General features: G+C 42.2%; 1 protein-coding gene across 1 annotated transcript in view; it reads left to right on the top strand.

Annotated features, from left to right (window-relative positions):
- Positions 1-13,071, top strand: part of st6gal2a (ST6 beta-galactosamide alpha-2,6-sialyltranferase 2a) — a 52,468-nt gene that overhangs the window by 14,595 nt on the left and 24,802 nt on the right. Inside the window, exons 2-3 of the mRNA XM_072396745.1 lie at positions 10,079-10,136; positions 10,222-11,314. Of these exons, the coding sequence (XP_072252846.1) occupies positions 10,312-11,314 (1,003 nt within the window). The 5' untranslated portion in view covers positions 10,079-10,136; positions 10,222-10,311. The remainder of the gene's footprint in view (positions 1-10,078; positions 10,137-10,221; positions 11,315-13,071) is intronic.

Below are 13,071 nucleotides of genomic sequence, written 5' to 3'. Positions count from 1 at the left end.
GCTTTGTTTAACCAAAAATCACTCAGCTCAAGCTCAACTTCAGAAATGACTCTAGTTCTTAGTTTTAAAGCTTCATACACCCACTTGGCACCCACTACAGTCCGTTTCCAATGGCCTCCCTCATGTAATACCTCACTGGAAAATCCATTTTCTACACATCAAGGAGCACATACTGTATTTGCATTTATACCAGGTTCTGATCGCATTATCCCAGGAGACGTGGACTGGAATTTCAGGCAAAAATGATCTCAGAAATCTAAAACGTCTTCCATTTTCATGCATCTTTCTTTTCTTAAAGGGGCCCAGTGAATGTTGTCTTGATTATTCGTTTAAAAAAAGCTGCTTGCTGCTGCAAGCCGAATACTAGAACAGGTTTATTTTCACAACTCCACTCGTGAGGGCTCAATATTTTATGAAGGGGTAAAAAAAAAACCTTGGTCCATTTTTGGCCTAGGGAAAGTTCCATTGAAAGGTAGTGCGTAGAAAGGAGAAGGACGGCAACATTCACTGCAAAACGAGCCTGTGAATGAGCCCCTTTCTTTTGTTCTGTCATTCGAAATTCCACAGCCATTCACTGTCTTTTTATACATTTCTCTTTTGTCTCTTGATGCTGCTGTTAAACCAGGCTGATTAATCTTCGCCTCCTAAGACTTCGACCACTTTCTGTGAATGATAATCTATTTTCTGGTGAAATACGGACCAGTTTTAAGATCTCCGTGAGCCATCCTCAGCATTCACTTGGCGTTTTCTGTAAATGTCACGTGGGCCACTTTTCAGTGCCAAAGGCAACAACCTCAACAGAGACCTGCATTAGCTCATGGAGAAATCTTTCAAGGTGGCTGTGATTAAAGTATTCATAGCATGGCCTCCTCCCACTGGTTGTGCAGCAGGGGGGGCGTAAAGTGAATTTTCTTAGATAATGTGCAGCTGTATGCCCCCAAGGTCTGCACTTACCTGGTAGTCGAGTAGAGTTTAGCACACTGAAAATGTGATAAGAGGCTGGTTAAGAGCGTGGTGCGACTTATGAATGTTGTTACGTTTATGGGGAAAAAAAAAAAGATTCAAATACATTTACACTCTACATTTCACAGTTCTTTTTTCTTTTTTACCCCGTGTTTGTGTCACATCTTGAGTGCAGTGTCAGTCTTTGATATTTGATTTATTTTTTTTTTTCCCACGACATTGGGTTAAAGCAGTGTTTCTCAATCCTGGTCCTCAAGGCACCCCGCCCTGCATGTTTTCCATGTTTCCCTGCTCCAGCACACCTGATTCAAATGAATGGGTCGTCCTCAGCCTTCTGCAGAGCTTAAAGACCTGACCCATTCATTTGAATCAGGTGTGCTGGAGCAGGGGAACTTGGAAAACATTCAGGGTGGGGTGCCTTGAGGACCAGGATTGAGAAACATTGGGTTAAAAGGTTTATGGTGATTATTCAGTGGAGAATTTTTGCAAATGTTTTGAGAATAAACCGACCTTTCTATTTGGTTCTGTTTTACAGTTTTGGAAAATTTAGACCAATCGCATTTTTTTATTTTTTTATTTTAGATTTTTTTATCTTTGAAAAGGGAACACAATCCCTTCATTTACTTAGGGTGTACCACGAATAGGCGTTTCAGGGCAATTTTCCCTGAATCTAAATGGATTTTAAAGCAAAAGTGGATGAGATGCGGCTAATTCAAATTCATGATTATGAAGCTTTTAAAGAGCCCCTCTAGTATGAGGGGCTTAGGACTAAGAGAGCAGGTTTCTACCACAGTTTCGACCACTTTAACCCACTCAGACCAGAGGTTTTCAACACAAGGACATTGCTTCTTAAGACATTAATAAACAAAAGGGGAAAGTTGAATAATTAACATTAAAAACAAAAGAGTTGACTTCTGAAAATCTACTCTAATTCGTGCTCCTAGTTTCTTCAGAAGCTGAGAAATAAAATGCTTTATTTGACAGTTAAGGAGTTAAGGAACAGGAGAAAATGTGTTGATGCAAGGTGGAAAAGCAGCGGGCACGTTGGTTAGGCTCCTATTCTGATTCAGTCTCAGCATGTGTAAATGTACTCAGCGCAGTGGAAGAGCGAAAAATATCAGTCTCACTTAATGAAATGTTGTATAACTCTGACTCAAGCAAACTTGGGGGGAAAATAAGCCTATATAGCATCGTTTTCTTTGGCCTGTAAAATGTGACTAAGTCTTGCCTAAATGATTTGAATATGTATGTAAATTCAGTCAAACTACAGGAAAAAATTTACCAACAAGGGCATATTTGAACAGGTGTATTTGCAAAGCCCCACCGACTTGATGTCAGTATAGAGACACGAAGGGCAATCGCAAAGAGTCTCCTGCCAAACCAACACTTGGTCTTGCAGTTTTAACAAAGTGTTTTGTTTTTTTCTACACCAAAAGGTAAAGGCGTCTTTCCACTGTTTCAAATATAAGGACATTTGACTGAGTAGTTTTTGTGCAGCTGGTAAGCGAACACTGAAATCTCTACACTCTGATGTGTAACATTTGGGTGGAGACTACGTGCGTTATGTTGGGGATGGAAATATTCTATTACAGAATATTGAAAGATCAGTGTTTCCTCCTGATGGGTGAAGACCGAAGTTAGTTGGAGCCACGTGGCGTTGTACAGGCAGGTGACCTTTCATTAATGGATAGAAATGAGCAAAGAACGACGCGTAACAAGCAAGACCGGCATGATCTGAGCTCTCTGATGCAGCCCAGAGAAAGCTTTTCCCAGTAAATCATTTGGTTTTGGTTCACAATTTTAATGGCAGAAGTGAGTGGTGCAGCAGGTGCAGTGAGTTTAGATCAAATGTAGAAGGAAGGAACTAATGCTAAAAATCAGTTACTGTTGAATAAAGGCATACATTAAAGACCTAATGCCAACACAGAGCCTTATAATCAAGTTTAATGGTAAAAATATTGCGACCCAGAAATGACGGCTCTTAGGTGTAACTGTTGGGTACTAAAGGGATGGAAAACATCGTGCTCTGCTCTACAGACTTCATGCTCTCAATTGCTGTGTGAGAAATGTTTGCATTATAGACTTCTTCTACACAGATCAGTGATATTAAAAGCAATATTTCCTCCAGGTCGTTCCCAGCTCTCTTCTGAAGACATGTACGGCGTGTGTTTTTAATCAGTTTTCCCTGGGTAATATCACACCATCCAATTTCTTCCTCAGCAGAATGATTGCAGGTTGTTAATGTTAACTTGAGTTTGAACTTGAAGGGTCAATTGCCTATTAATCTTGAGGAGCGGCTGGAGTTTTGCAAGATCTGCAAGATCGCAATCGGGAGAAAATGCATGGTGCTTCAGGTTGTGTTTGTGTTTGTGGCCAAAGCAAAGGAGCACAAAACGAACCGCATCCTGTACTGTCGGCTACAGGGCGGTTTTTAGGTGTGTTGATGGTCAATAATTGTGGCTTTTGAGAGGTTAGTTAAACTGGAGTGTCTCTTCATTAAGACGAGTGCAAAGAGCAACTCTGAAGGTTTTTCTCGGTGGAAAAAGATACGCTTATTTTTCTGAAGTTCACAAATTTGTTTAGATTGTATGAATTGTTATACTTGCCCTCTCCTCAATGTTTTTTTCTTTTAGTGTCGGGATCATCGCTATGGAATGAATGATGATATTGTTGGCGGTAGATGACAACTGAAATATCGCCGCTGATGGTATTTTGATAGTGCCGTTCTGACATTGTTGGAGAAACTCAGTTATGCACCATTACTGATGTACCTGGTCTGCTGCTTTTCTTTTCTTTTCTTTTCTCGATCTATTACGCGCACAGGGAGGCACAAGCATCAATCTGTTAACAAAATAATTGGGTGTTGCTTTTTTTTATTTTATTTTTTTATTATTATTTTAAGGCCACGAGCAGAAGTGGAGATGAAGGACAGTGGCTCCCACCCTCGCAGTAGTTCAGATTTATCAAACGGAACCAAGTTAAGGTGCAACCTCATAAATCTGGCCGGAGGAGTGTGTGTCTACAGCACTGTGCAAAAACCTTTGTATTTTACTTCCAAGGAGCCAGACTTTCTTGTAAGCCGATAAAGTTGTCTTGAGCAGTAGTTATCCAGGCTTTCTGAAGATTTTCTTTGGACAATTTTTGTTTTTTACTTTTACTTGTTCTTTACTTGACCATTTTCAGAGGAATATGTTTTGGGTTTTAAGCCCCCATAGATGCTCTTTGAATCGTTCAAGCAAAAAAGACTCCTAACCCCAGAGATGAAGCCATGTTCTCTCTACACATAACAGACAACTTAGTTTAAATAAAAATAAAAAAAACGCTTTTTAAATTGTATTTTTAAGCACGTCTTTACTAGCAGGTTCGCAAAGATAAACAAATTGTTCCATCTATGAACCATAGATAGCAGTCTGAAAGGCATAAAATCCTACTTTTACATTAACAAGGTCATTCCCAACTGGCTGAAAACTTGACAAAAAGGGAAAAAAAACCACAACAATCTACAGTAGATGAACAGTATCTGATAATGATGTCCTTAAGAATTGGAGAAAATCCAACATTGACCTGACACAGGACCTGAGACATGCATCTGGACCTTAGGTTGATCCATCTACTGTTCCCTGAAGCCTCATCAGAATTGGGAGGGTGGCTGTCAAGGAGCCATTCTTCAAGAAGGGAAACTGGGAGAAAAGACTGAGCTATGCCAAATGACACAAGAAGTGGACTGAAAATGAGTGGCCACAGGTCTTATGGAGAGATGAATCCTCCCCAGAACCTCAACATTATCGAAGCAGTGAGGGATCATCTCGACGGAGAACAGAACAAAAGGCAGCCAACATCCAAAGACGAGATTTGAAATGTCTTTCAAGAAGCTATTCCTGAAGACTACTTAGAAATATGACAAGAAAGCTTATCTAAGAGGGTTCAGGCTGTGTTGAAGAATAAAGGTGCACAGACCAAATATTGAGTTTGTACACATTATAATTGTATAAACTCTGTATTTGACTTACAATGCAGTTCCATTTATGTTGCACACTTTTATTAATCGCTGGACCTATTTCCTGTTTTCCTGGCAACATATAAAGAAGTGAGGGGGTGGCTCAAGACTTTTGCATGGTTCTGTTTTTCTGTCTTTGTGCGACCAGGTTTTAGTCTCCTGTGAGGATAGTCTGATAGACTGTTACCTTATGAAATGCACATTTTCCAGACCAAGGAAATTCTCATTATTATACATGTTAGGTCAGAAGAGTTTAAGGATGCAAGTGAAATTTTAAGGGCATGGCAGATGATTTTCGACGCGTTTAGGAAACGGTTAAGCAGCAGCACTAAACAGTCAGCCTCAGCAGCCAAACACATTTCATTTGGGTTGCTGAAAAGACCTCAGAATGCAGTCGTTTCCATAGAGATAAATGGCAGCACCTGACCCTGTTATCTGTAATTTTCTGAATGGCTCTTTTAGGCATAATGCTGTTAATTTATGCAAGACACGTGCAGGATCTGCTGATTTTCAGTGTCATGATATGAAATCGTTTTCATTTTATGTGATAATGCGTTCACTGGATGGGTTTTCAAAGTGTGAGATTGTCAGCTTCTGATAATGTTTTGAGAAAGATAAAAAAAATTCCTGGACACCCATAAAGTCAGGATTATGGATTTAAGTACCACACAGACGTGGCTAAATATTGTTGTTTGGTAAACCCAGACAACACTCAGACATCAGTGGCCTGTCCTAAAGTACCTGTCAGTTTCTGATGACATTGACAAGAACGTCAAATTTCCCTCAAGATTCCATGTATCGGAGCTCTTTAAAAACCTTTTGATGAGTGTTTTTATGCTTTCACACCTACATTTGCTGAACTGTTTGGAGCCCCCCTGGGGAGACACGCCTCATGCTTTGAAAACCACTTATTTTAGTGCTTTTGTAGAGATTTTATTCACCTCAAATACTCAGCTAAATACTGGCATAATGGCTATGTGTGCATGCACAGCAATATTCTGACTACTGACATTGTTCTAAGTCAGACGATATTATATTTAGATAAGTTCCAAATAGGATCTCAGCCATTTTGTTCCATGCATGTTACGGAGCATAGTCCAATTTAATTTGATTTCTAAATGATTTCTACCACATCACATGCATCCCATCTTTGCTGGAGTCTTTATGTTCAGCGCTGGGCCGATGCTTCCAGATCTGGTGACAGAACTCGGGAACCTCATCTATGAAAGCAAGTCCAAAACGAGCAGTGGTTTTCTTATCAAAATTAGTCCAAAGCCGCTCATGATATGTGGCTCAAGTGAGGCTAATGCAGGTAAAGCAGCAGTTTGTGTGTGTTTCAAGAGAACTCTGGTAGGATGCAGTGTTACTGTTAAGAGGTATGCAGGCCTGCACAATGTGACTAAGATCAGCATACCTCACACTTACTCTAATTATTTCTAGCTGCAAATAGAAGCTTTTTGGGGTTAAGTTGATGCAGTTTACATGGCAGTGTCTTATTCAGATTGGGTCAATATTGGAATATTGCCTTGGATGTAAACCTGGACATTGTGGGTGGATGAAATCCAACATTCTAATTGTTCCATGATGCCTACATTAGTTTATGTTAGGAATAATTAAAAAAAGGTCATCATTTGCATGGATTTTCCCTATGATACCACTCTGATGTCTCCATGTTTAGATAAGAGGCTAAAACCAGCAGACTGGAAACAGGGTAAACATGTTTGGTTCAGTTATCTCCTCTGTCACAAATAAACCTATAACCTATCACGTCTTTATTCAATACAAAAAGAATTAAAGTACGAGTACATGCGTCTGCTGACGTTGTGTGTGCTTGTTGTAGCTGATGCAAGAGGTCAGCATGCAATGTCTGTCTGTTCACCACATTTACGTTTTACAATGTTCCTCTCAAGCAGGCCATAAACCTTCCAACTATTCTCTTGAGGGCAGCCCTGCACTGGCCCTGACTGCTCTGTATGCAGTGTGTTTTAGAAAAAACATGCTCAGGAAACCAAGATAACATTCTTTCCAGTTAACTACAAACATGCAAATGATTTTAAAGACGTAATGAACGAGTGAAAACGCGACCAAACAAGCCCGCACTATATGAAGCATAGTCTCAGGATCTTTACTTACATTTAAGCTAATCTTACACTATCTCTGATGACCACTAAACTTTAGTGTGTGAGTCAAGCTGAGATGACTCCAACCATATCTTGGCTGCGTACAGGCACACTCATCATTTCTCACCGTCTCTTGGGGGCAGTTGCTCAATCTAATTTTCACTGTAGTTTTTGCCACTTGCAGCATGTCTGCATTTGTTGATTTTTCTCACTTTGTGCCTCACGGATGCTGTCAAATTAGTAAAGATATTGTATTTGCACGCAAGCACAAAAAGCCTGCAAACATTCAACCTTTCTCCTCGTTTTTAGCTCCAGAAGCCTTCAGCTCTAATCCCAGGCGTTGATATTGTTTGCAAGATCTATGCTTTTTAAGCTCTAAGGCTCCTTTTTGTTGTGCACAGGCTTTCGCCAAGTCATTTAGTCATCCTTTCCTGCCTGGCTGCGTCATCCTTCTATGCTCCCCGTTTTGCCGTTTCTTTGTGTAGCCGTCACAGGGCCAGCTCCGTCTTTCACCGCCGCCTTTCTGTCTGTGCCGCAGACTTATGTTTTTTCACCACAGTTACTGAAGCACACATCCTGATTGCTACCAGGTGAGGCGGGCTACCACCACAAACACATGCCTGCGCGACATGCCTCGGGCCGTGCAGTCTGGAGAGGGGTTCTGTGGAGCAGTGACGCATATAAATGACATTTCCTTGTTGATGACATTGCCATGGGCAGCTGTGTGTGTTTCAGCCTGTTTTTTTGTGTGTGTTGTGAGTGTCAGATTGGCTGTTGTCATTTGCAGGTGTTAAATGGCACATTTTCCACAGGGTAATATTTAACTCCATTTGTGGTTCACTTGCCAAAACTGACACACAGCAGATCCCTGCCTGACACCAATTTGCCCCAGCCAATGGCCGCAGGGCTTAACACAGTATGCTGCAAGGTTTCCAAAAGAAATCGGATATATGTGTTTGTGCAGATGTGTGCATCCAGTATTTTTCTCCTCCCATACTGTTACCGCTCCCTCTGGCCCACTTGCTCCCTGCTGTTTTCATCCTGATTGACCACAGTCAGCAGGACGACCTTTGGTCTCCTGCGTGGCCCCAGGACGGGAGGTCTGGGGGCTTTGGGGCCACCTGAGATCATGTCTGCTGCAGTCTGAAGTACTTGTATAGGGACAGGAAGCTGTAATTAGGACGAGAGGAGGTTGAACACTCCTGCCTCACTCTGTTGCTCACTCTGGAAAGACAAATGCTCATAATTGCATGTGGTTGGGAGGATTGTGATGTGAGGCAATTTAACGCTTCATTTATTCACCTTCGTTGCTCTGCGTTTCACACACTCCATCTGCGAGCACAACACTTTGTACAGCAAAGTACTATCGAAGCCGGTGTAAGAGATAATCCAGGCTGATAATGAGAGTGTAATTTAGTCATTATTGTGGTTGGGCACAACAATGACATAAACAAAGGTGTCATTTACCGGTTTTGATGTAGCGTTGGCAATCATTTCAGTGCAGCACTAAAGCAGTGTTCTTGTAGTGATGGTTAGCAATATAAAAAAACAAAACAACAAACAAATGTTGTCAGAATTGAGCAGGTGTGTATGTTTTTGTTTTTCTATATTGAAGAGAGTTAATTTTTGAGAACACTGAGCCATAACTCGACCAATTTTTGGTCCGTGTGTCACAAGAGCATGAATAGAACTGAGTAGTGTTTTTTTTTTTCTCTTTAGTGGAGACTAATTGATGTGTCAGTTGAAGGGTTACCTAAGGGTTACTTAAATCTTACATATTGATCCTTTAATAAATTTGTTAAAAATGTTACTAAAAAGATTAGAATCTTTTTTTTTTTTGTTTGTTTAGTTTTGTTTGTATGATCACATTACATATTCTGTTAGGGCTACTGTTAGAATTAGAAGACCTCGTAAACAATCTTCAGTTTATCTTGTTGCTCGTAAATTATGGAGGAAAAGGCAGGCGCGAAGCTGTGCTGTGAGAGAGGAGAAATACGCATACTGATGCACTTTTACTGGGGACGCAGACGGCTTCAGATATTATTGGTATAAACTGTAGTATTTGTTTTCATATCTACTTTAAATAGTAATGAACAGATCAACTTTAAACAAACTATGTAGAGCCCAGAGCTGTTGTGAAGGTCCCGCTGCTATCACCAAAACAGCTCTGGCCTTGTAATTTGTCATATAGCCACAGAGTCCTGTGGTGGGAGCCTTCGGGTCCTGTATGTTGAAGAACGGGCCCTTTGTTGATCGGGTTTGTTCAGGCGTGTCCCACAGAGTCCCACAGATGCAAGACCGGATTGGAATCTGGGGAGTTTTGGAGTCAGGCAGATATCCTTGGCTCTTTTTAATGTTCCTGTCTAGCTATCTCAGCGTGGCGGGGGTTGTTGTCCTGCTGGGGGAAACTGCTCCTCTAGAGGAAGACTGTTGCCATGGAGAAGTGTCAAGAATTAAGTCCGTACCATTGTTCTGAAGGGTCTCAAGTGTGAAAGCAACATCCAGCCAACATCCAAGGCCCAATGTCTCCCAGCAAATCATTAGATTGTAAGGAGATGGTCATTGTTATTCACATCACCTTTCAGTGTGTTTAATATCATGGCTAAATAGTCTGTATAACTGTTTTCAAGGAAGAGATGGAGCTGAAGATTATTAGCTATTTTCATTCATCTCTTTATTATCTCTTATTGTGTACATAATTCGGGTCTCGCCTGATTGAATGGTCTTGGATTGATTTGATCTTTTCAAATGCATCATTCAAACCCAACTAAAACATTATTTGCTATATAGCGACTTAAGGGCTAGATATGACACGAAGGAAGCTGTGAACTGGAAAAATTCTCTTTTTAGATCTGAGTGGAGAGCTGCCAAGCTCATTCCTTTGCAGATTGGTTTTCCTGTGATGTGTCTATGTGGGGAGGGTGTTTTCATGCACACAAACCCTCATGCATGCACGTGCTCTCTTGACTCCACTAATTAGTACTGTTTCTATCCCCAGGGTCCTTTTTATATCCTGGCGGACAGATGGACAGGAAGAAATAAAAGCATCAGTCCAGGTGAGTGTTTCAAACTTCTGTTTTAATAGTCCACATATTTTGCATCCTCCCCTCAGCGGGTTTAACTCTGAGCTTTGTTTTACAGGCCCTCCAGCTGACCTCTGGGCTTAGTCGTGGCTGTGGGGCTTTGTTGTTGGCGGGCCAGCTCATCAGGCGTCTGTGTGAGTTAGAGCTAATGAAGTCCACTATGAGGCAGTGGCGGAGGTTGGTGCTGGTGGCCATGCTGGCCTGGGTTCTCCTTTTTCTTGCCCTCCTCTCATACTTCCTGGATGCTCGAGTGGATGAGCCTCTAACCTCTGCTGGCTCTTTACTCTCCCAGCACCCCGACACACGTCGGCTGGCCTCCATACAGGCCTCTCATCAGCAGCACGCCATCTTAGCCTCCAGACCTGAATTCGCTATGCCAGTAACTACAACTTATCTTGGAGACAAGCCAGAACCAGAACCTTCCACTGGCTCCACAACCCCAGAGACCAGCATGGAGGTGAGTCACAGCCCAAACAGTGCTCCCTATGCCACTTATGGTAGCCAGGAAGCAGGCCGCCAGGACTATCTTGACCCGCAGAGCCTGGCTGCCTGGTCGTCCTTTGGTACAGAAAATGTAGGTTCTCACTCAGACCCTGTAGTCCAGAGTCGTGAGAGAACATCTCTAAACGCAGAATATCAAAACCGTATCATGGCCCCTCAAGACCACGGTGGTGAAGAAGATGAAGATGGGAGAGAAAATGAGGATGGAGAACTGGGGAACAGAGTAAGGACTAAAGCGGACAGGAGGTCTGGTGGGGACTCCTCTGATCTGGAGGAATACTACTTCTCCAAGTCTGCCTCTGTGGTGCAGCGGCTGTGGAGGGGCCGCGTGTCCGCCGGCATGCTGAGTCCTCGGCTGCAGCGCGCCATGAAAGACTACATGAGCGCCAACAAACACCACGTTTCCTATAAGGGACATCGCAGGGCAACCCAGAGCGCAAAGGAGTTGCTGTGTCAGATGAAAGCTCAGGCGCGCCTCAGGACAGTGGACGGGTCGGAGCAGCCCTTCTCCTCACTTGGCTGGGCTCATCTTGTGCCATCCCTTCCTCTGGAGCATCTGTACAGACAACAGAAACAGAGCGGCTTCAAGACCTGTGCGGTGGTCACCTCCGCTGGCGCCATCCTGCGCTCTGGACTGGGCAAAGAGATTGGTGAGTCGTGAAAACGTGGATTGTTATGTTGGTGGTCTCTGAGGAAAAATTTCCATTCTTTAAATGTTTTTCTTTTTACATTGCAGCAGAACATATTTACATCTGTCTGAAACGTTTCAGTTTCGTTCCCCTGTCTTCCATCTTTGGTGATACATTTTGAAAATTACTGCAGGAGGTGGCAAAGTTCTGATTCAACACACCAATTATGGGCTGAAATATCTCTCCGGATGTGCTGAATGTCAAACGACAAAAGTTATCATACAGATAGTGAATTTCCAAGGTATTATTTTCTCGGAAGCATGAAATTTCAGAAATCCTCCCGTGGTGCAGGTAGAAAGCATGTCCATAGATATTGAAAGTTATTTTTCCATGGACAGAGAATCATTTCTCTACAGTTACGACAGCCTGCACGTTACATTCTGAGATTTCTTGCATACAGTACAACAAAACATTTAGGCCTATCAATGACGCATAGGGCCGCTTTGTGGTGAGAAAAATTCCTTCTAAATTTCTTGCAAATTTCAGCATTAATATCGGATTTTTTTTTCTTTTCTTTATTATGGACACTACCGTTATATTGTGCATTTCCCATGAAATCTTATGACATTTCAAACCACCATAGCCAATGAAATTAGTAGGAGTATTGCGAATTATAGAAAAGGAACTGGGTCCTGAGATACCTTGTTGCCTTTTAGTTGATGTTGGTGCTATTGACACAAAACTACGCCTCAAGCAGGCCTTGTTTGAAAAACGGCTTTCTAAAACCTGTCTTCTTCTTGGCACCTCAAGAAACTGACTACGAGTCGTAAAAGCAAATTGATTGGTTAAACTTGAACATTAATCAATTTGCTGTCATGTCCGTTGATGTTTAGGAGCTTATTATATTCTTGTTTGTGCGTCTTGAAACTGTTGGCAAGCTTCACCGCATCAGACTTCAGAGGTGAAAGCATGTAAACTTGGCTTGATGTTCGAAAGGGAGAATGTTGCATGTACTGCATCCTGCCTTACGTCCACCCGGTCGGAGGGTTCACTTTGTCCTTTCGTTGTGAAACCCGCGAAGAGTGTTGAGTTTCATTATTTTTGCTTGTTCACACTTGAAGGTCGACGAGTGTCCGTTGGAGTCTGCAGTGAGCGGCATTGGTTTTGTGTGGCTTTCGCAGATTAACATGTCAAGATGATTGCGTGCAGAGTTGAGTGTGTGCCTGGTAGCATATAGGCCTTTTTGTGTTTTGAACGTGTGTGTGTGTTCCTGGTTTAGAGAATTTTGGCAGCTCTTCAGTAAGTGGGGAGAGTGTGAACTCGGCGACAGATGGCTCACTAGAAGAAAAAAGAGAAAAAACACGGACCCCCTCTGGTAACCAATCAGGCCTCTTCGCATCACATATAGCTTCGTTGCATTTCTCTGCGAGTTCAGCCTTTCTGTGAGTTAATACAGAGGATTAGTGCCTTATCGAGTTATTGTCAAAATCTCTGTTTGCCGACAGGTTTATATAGACACTGGCTGCTCCAGATCACATTGTTTTAAGAACAAAAACAAACTAACGAAACAGTTTTTTTTTTGTTTTTGTTTTTTTTAAAGATCAGATGCAGGCACTGTAAACTCAAGTCTGCATTTGATCATGTGGTCACAGTGGAATCGACTTGTTGTGCTGTGTCAGTGGAGATATTAGTCTTTCTGCCTCCGGCTCTCAACACTTTCACCTTCCCATGTAGCTCCCTTTTTAATGTGATATCGGCTTTAGGCACCAACGGCTACT

This window comes from Leuresthes tenuis, unplaced genomic scaffold (assembly GCF_036924035.1).
Source record: "Leuresthes tenuis unplaced genomic scaffold, fLeuTen1.0.hap1 SCAF_12, whole genome shotgun sequence".
NCBI classification, from domain to species: domain Eukaryota; kingdom Metazoa; phylum Chordata; class Actinopteri; order Atheriniformes; family Atherinopsidae; genus Leuresthes; species Leuresthes tenuis.
Note: the sequence above shows the minus strand (reverse complement) of the source record. Positions and strands in the feature narration are given on the sequence as shown.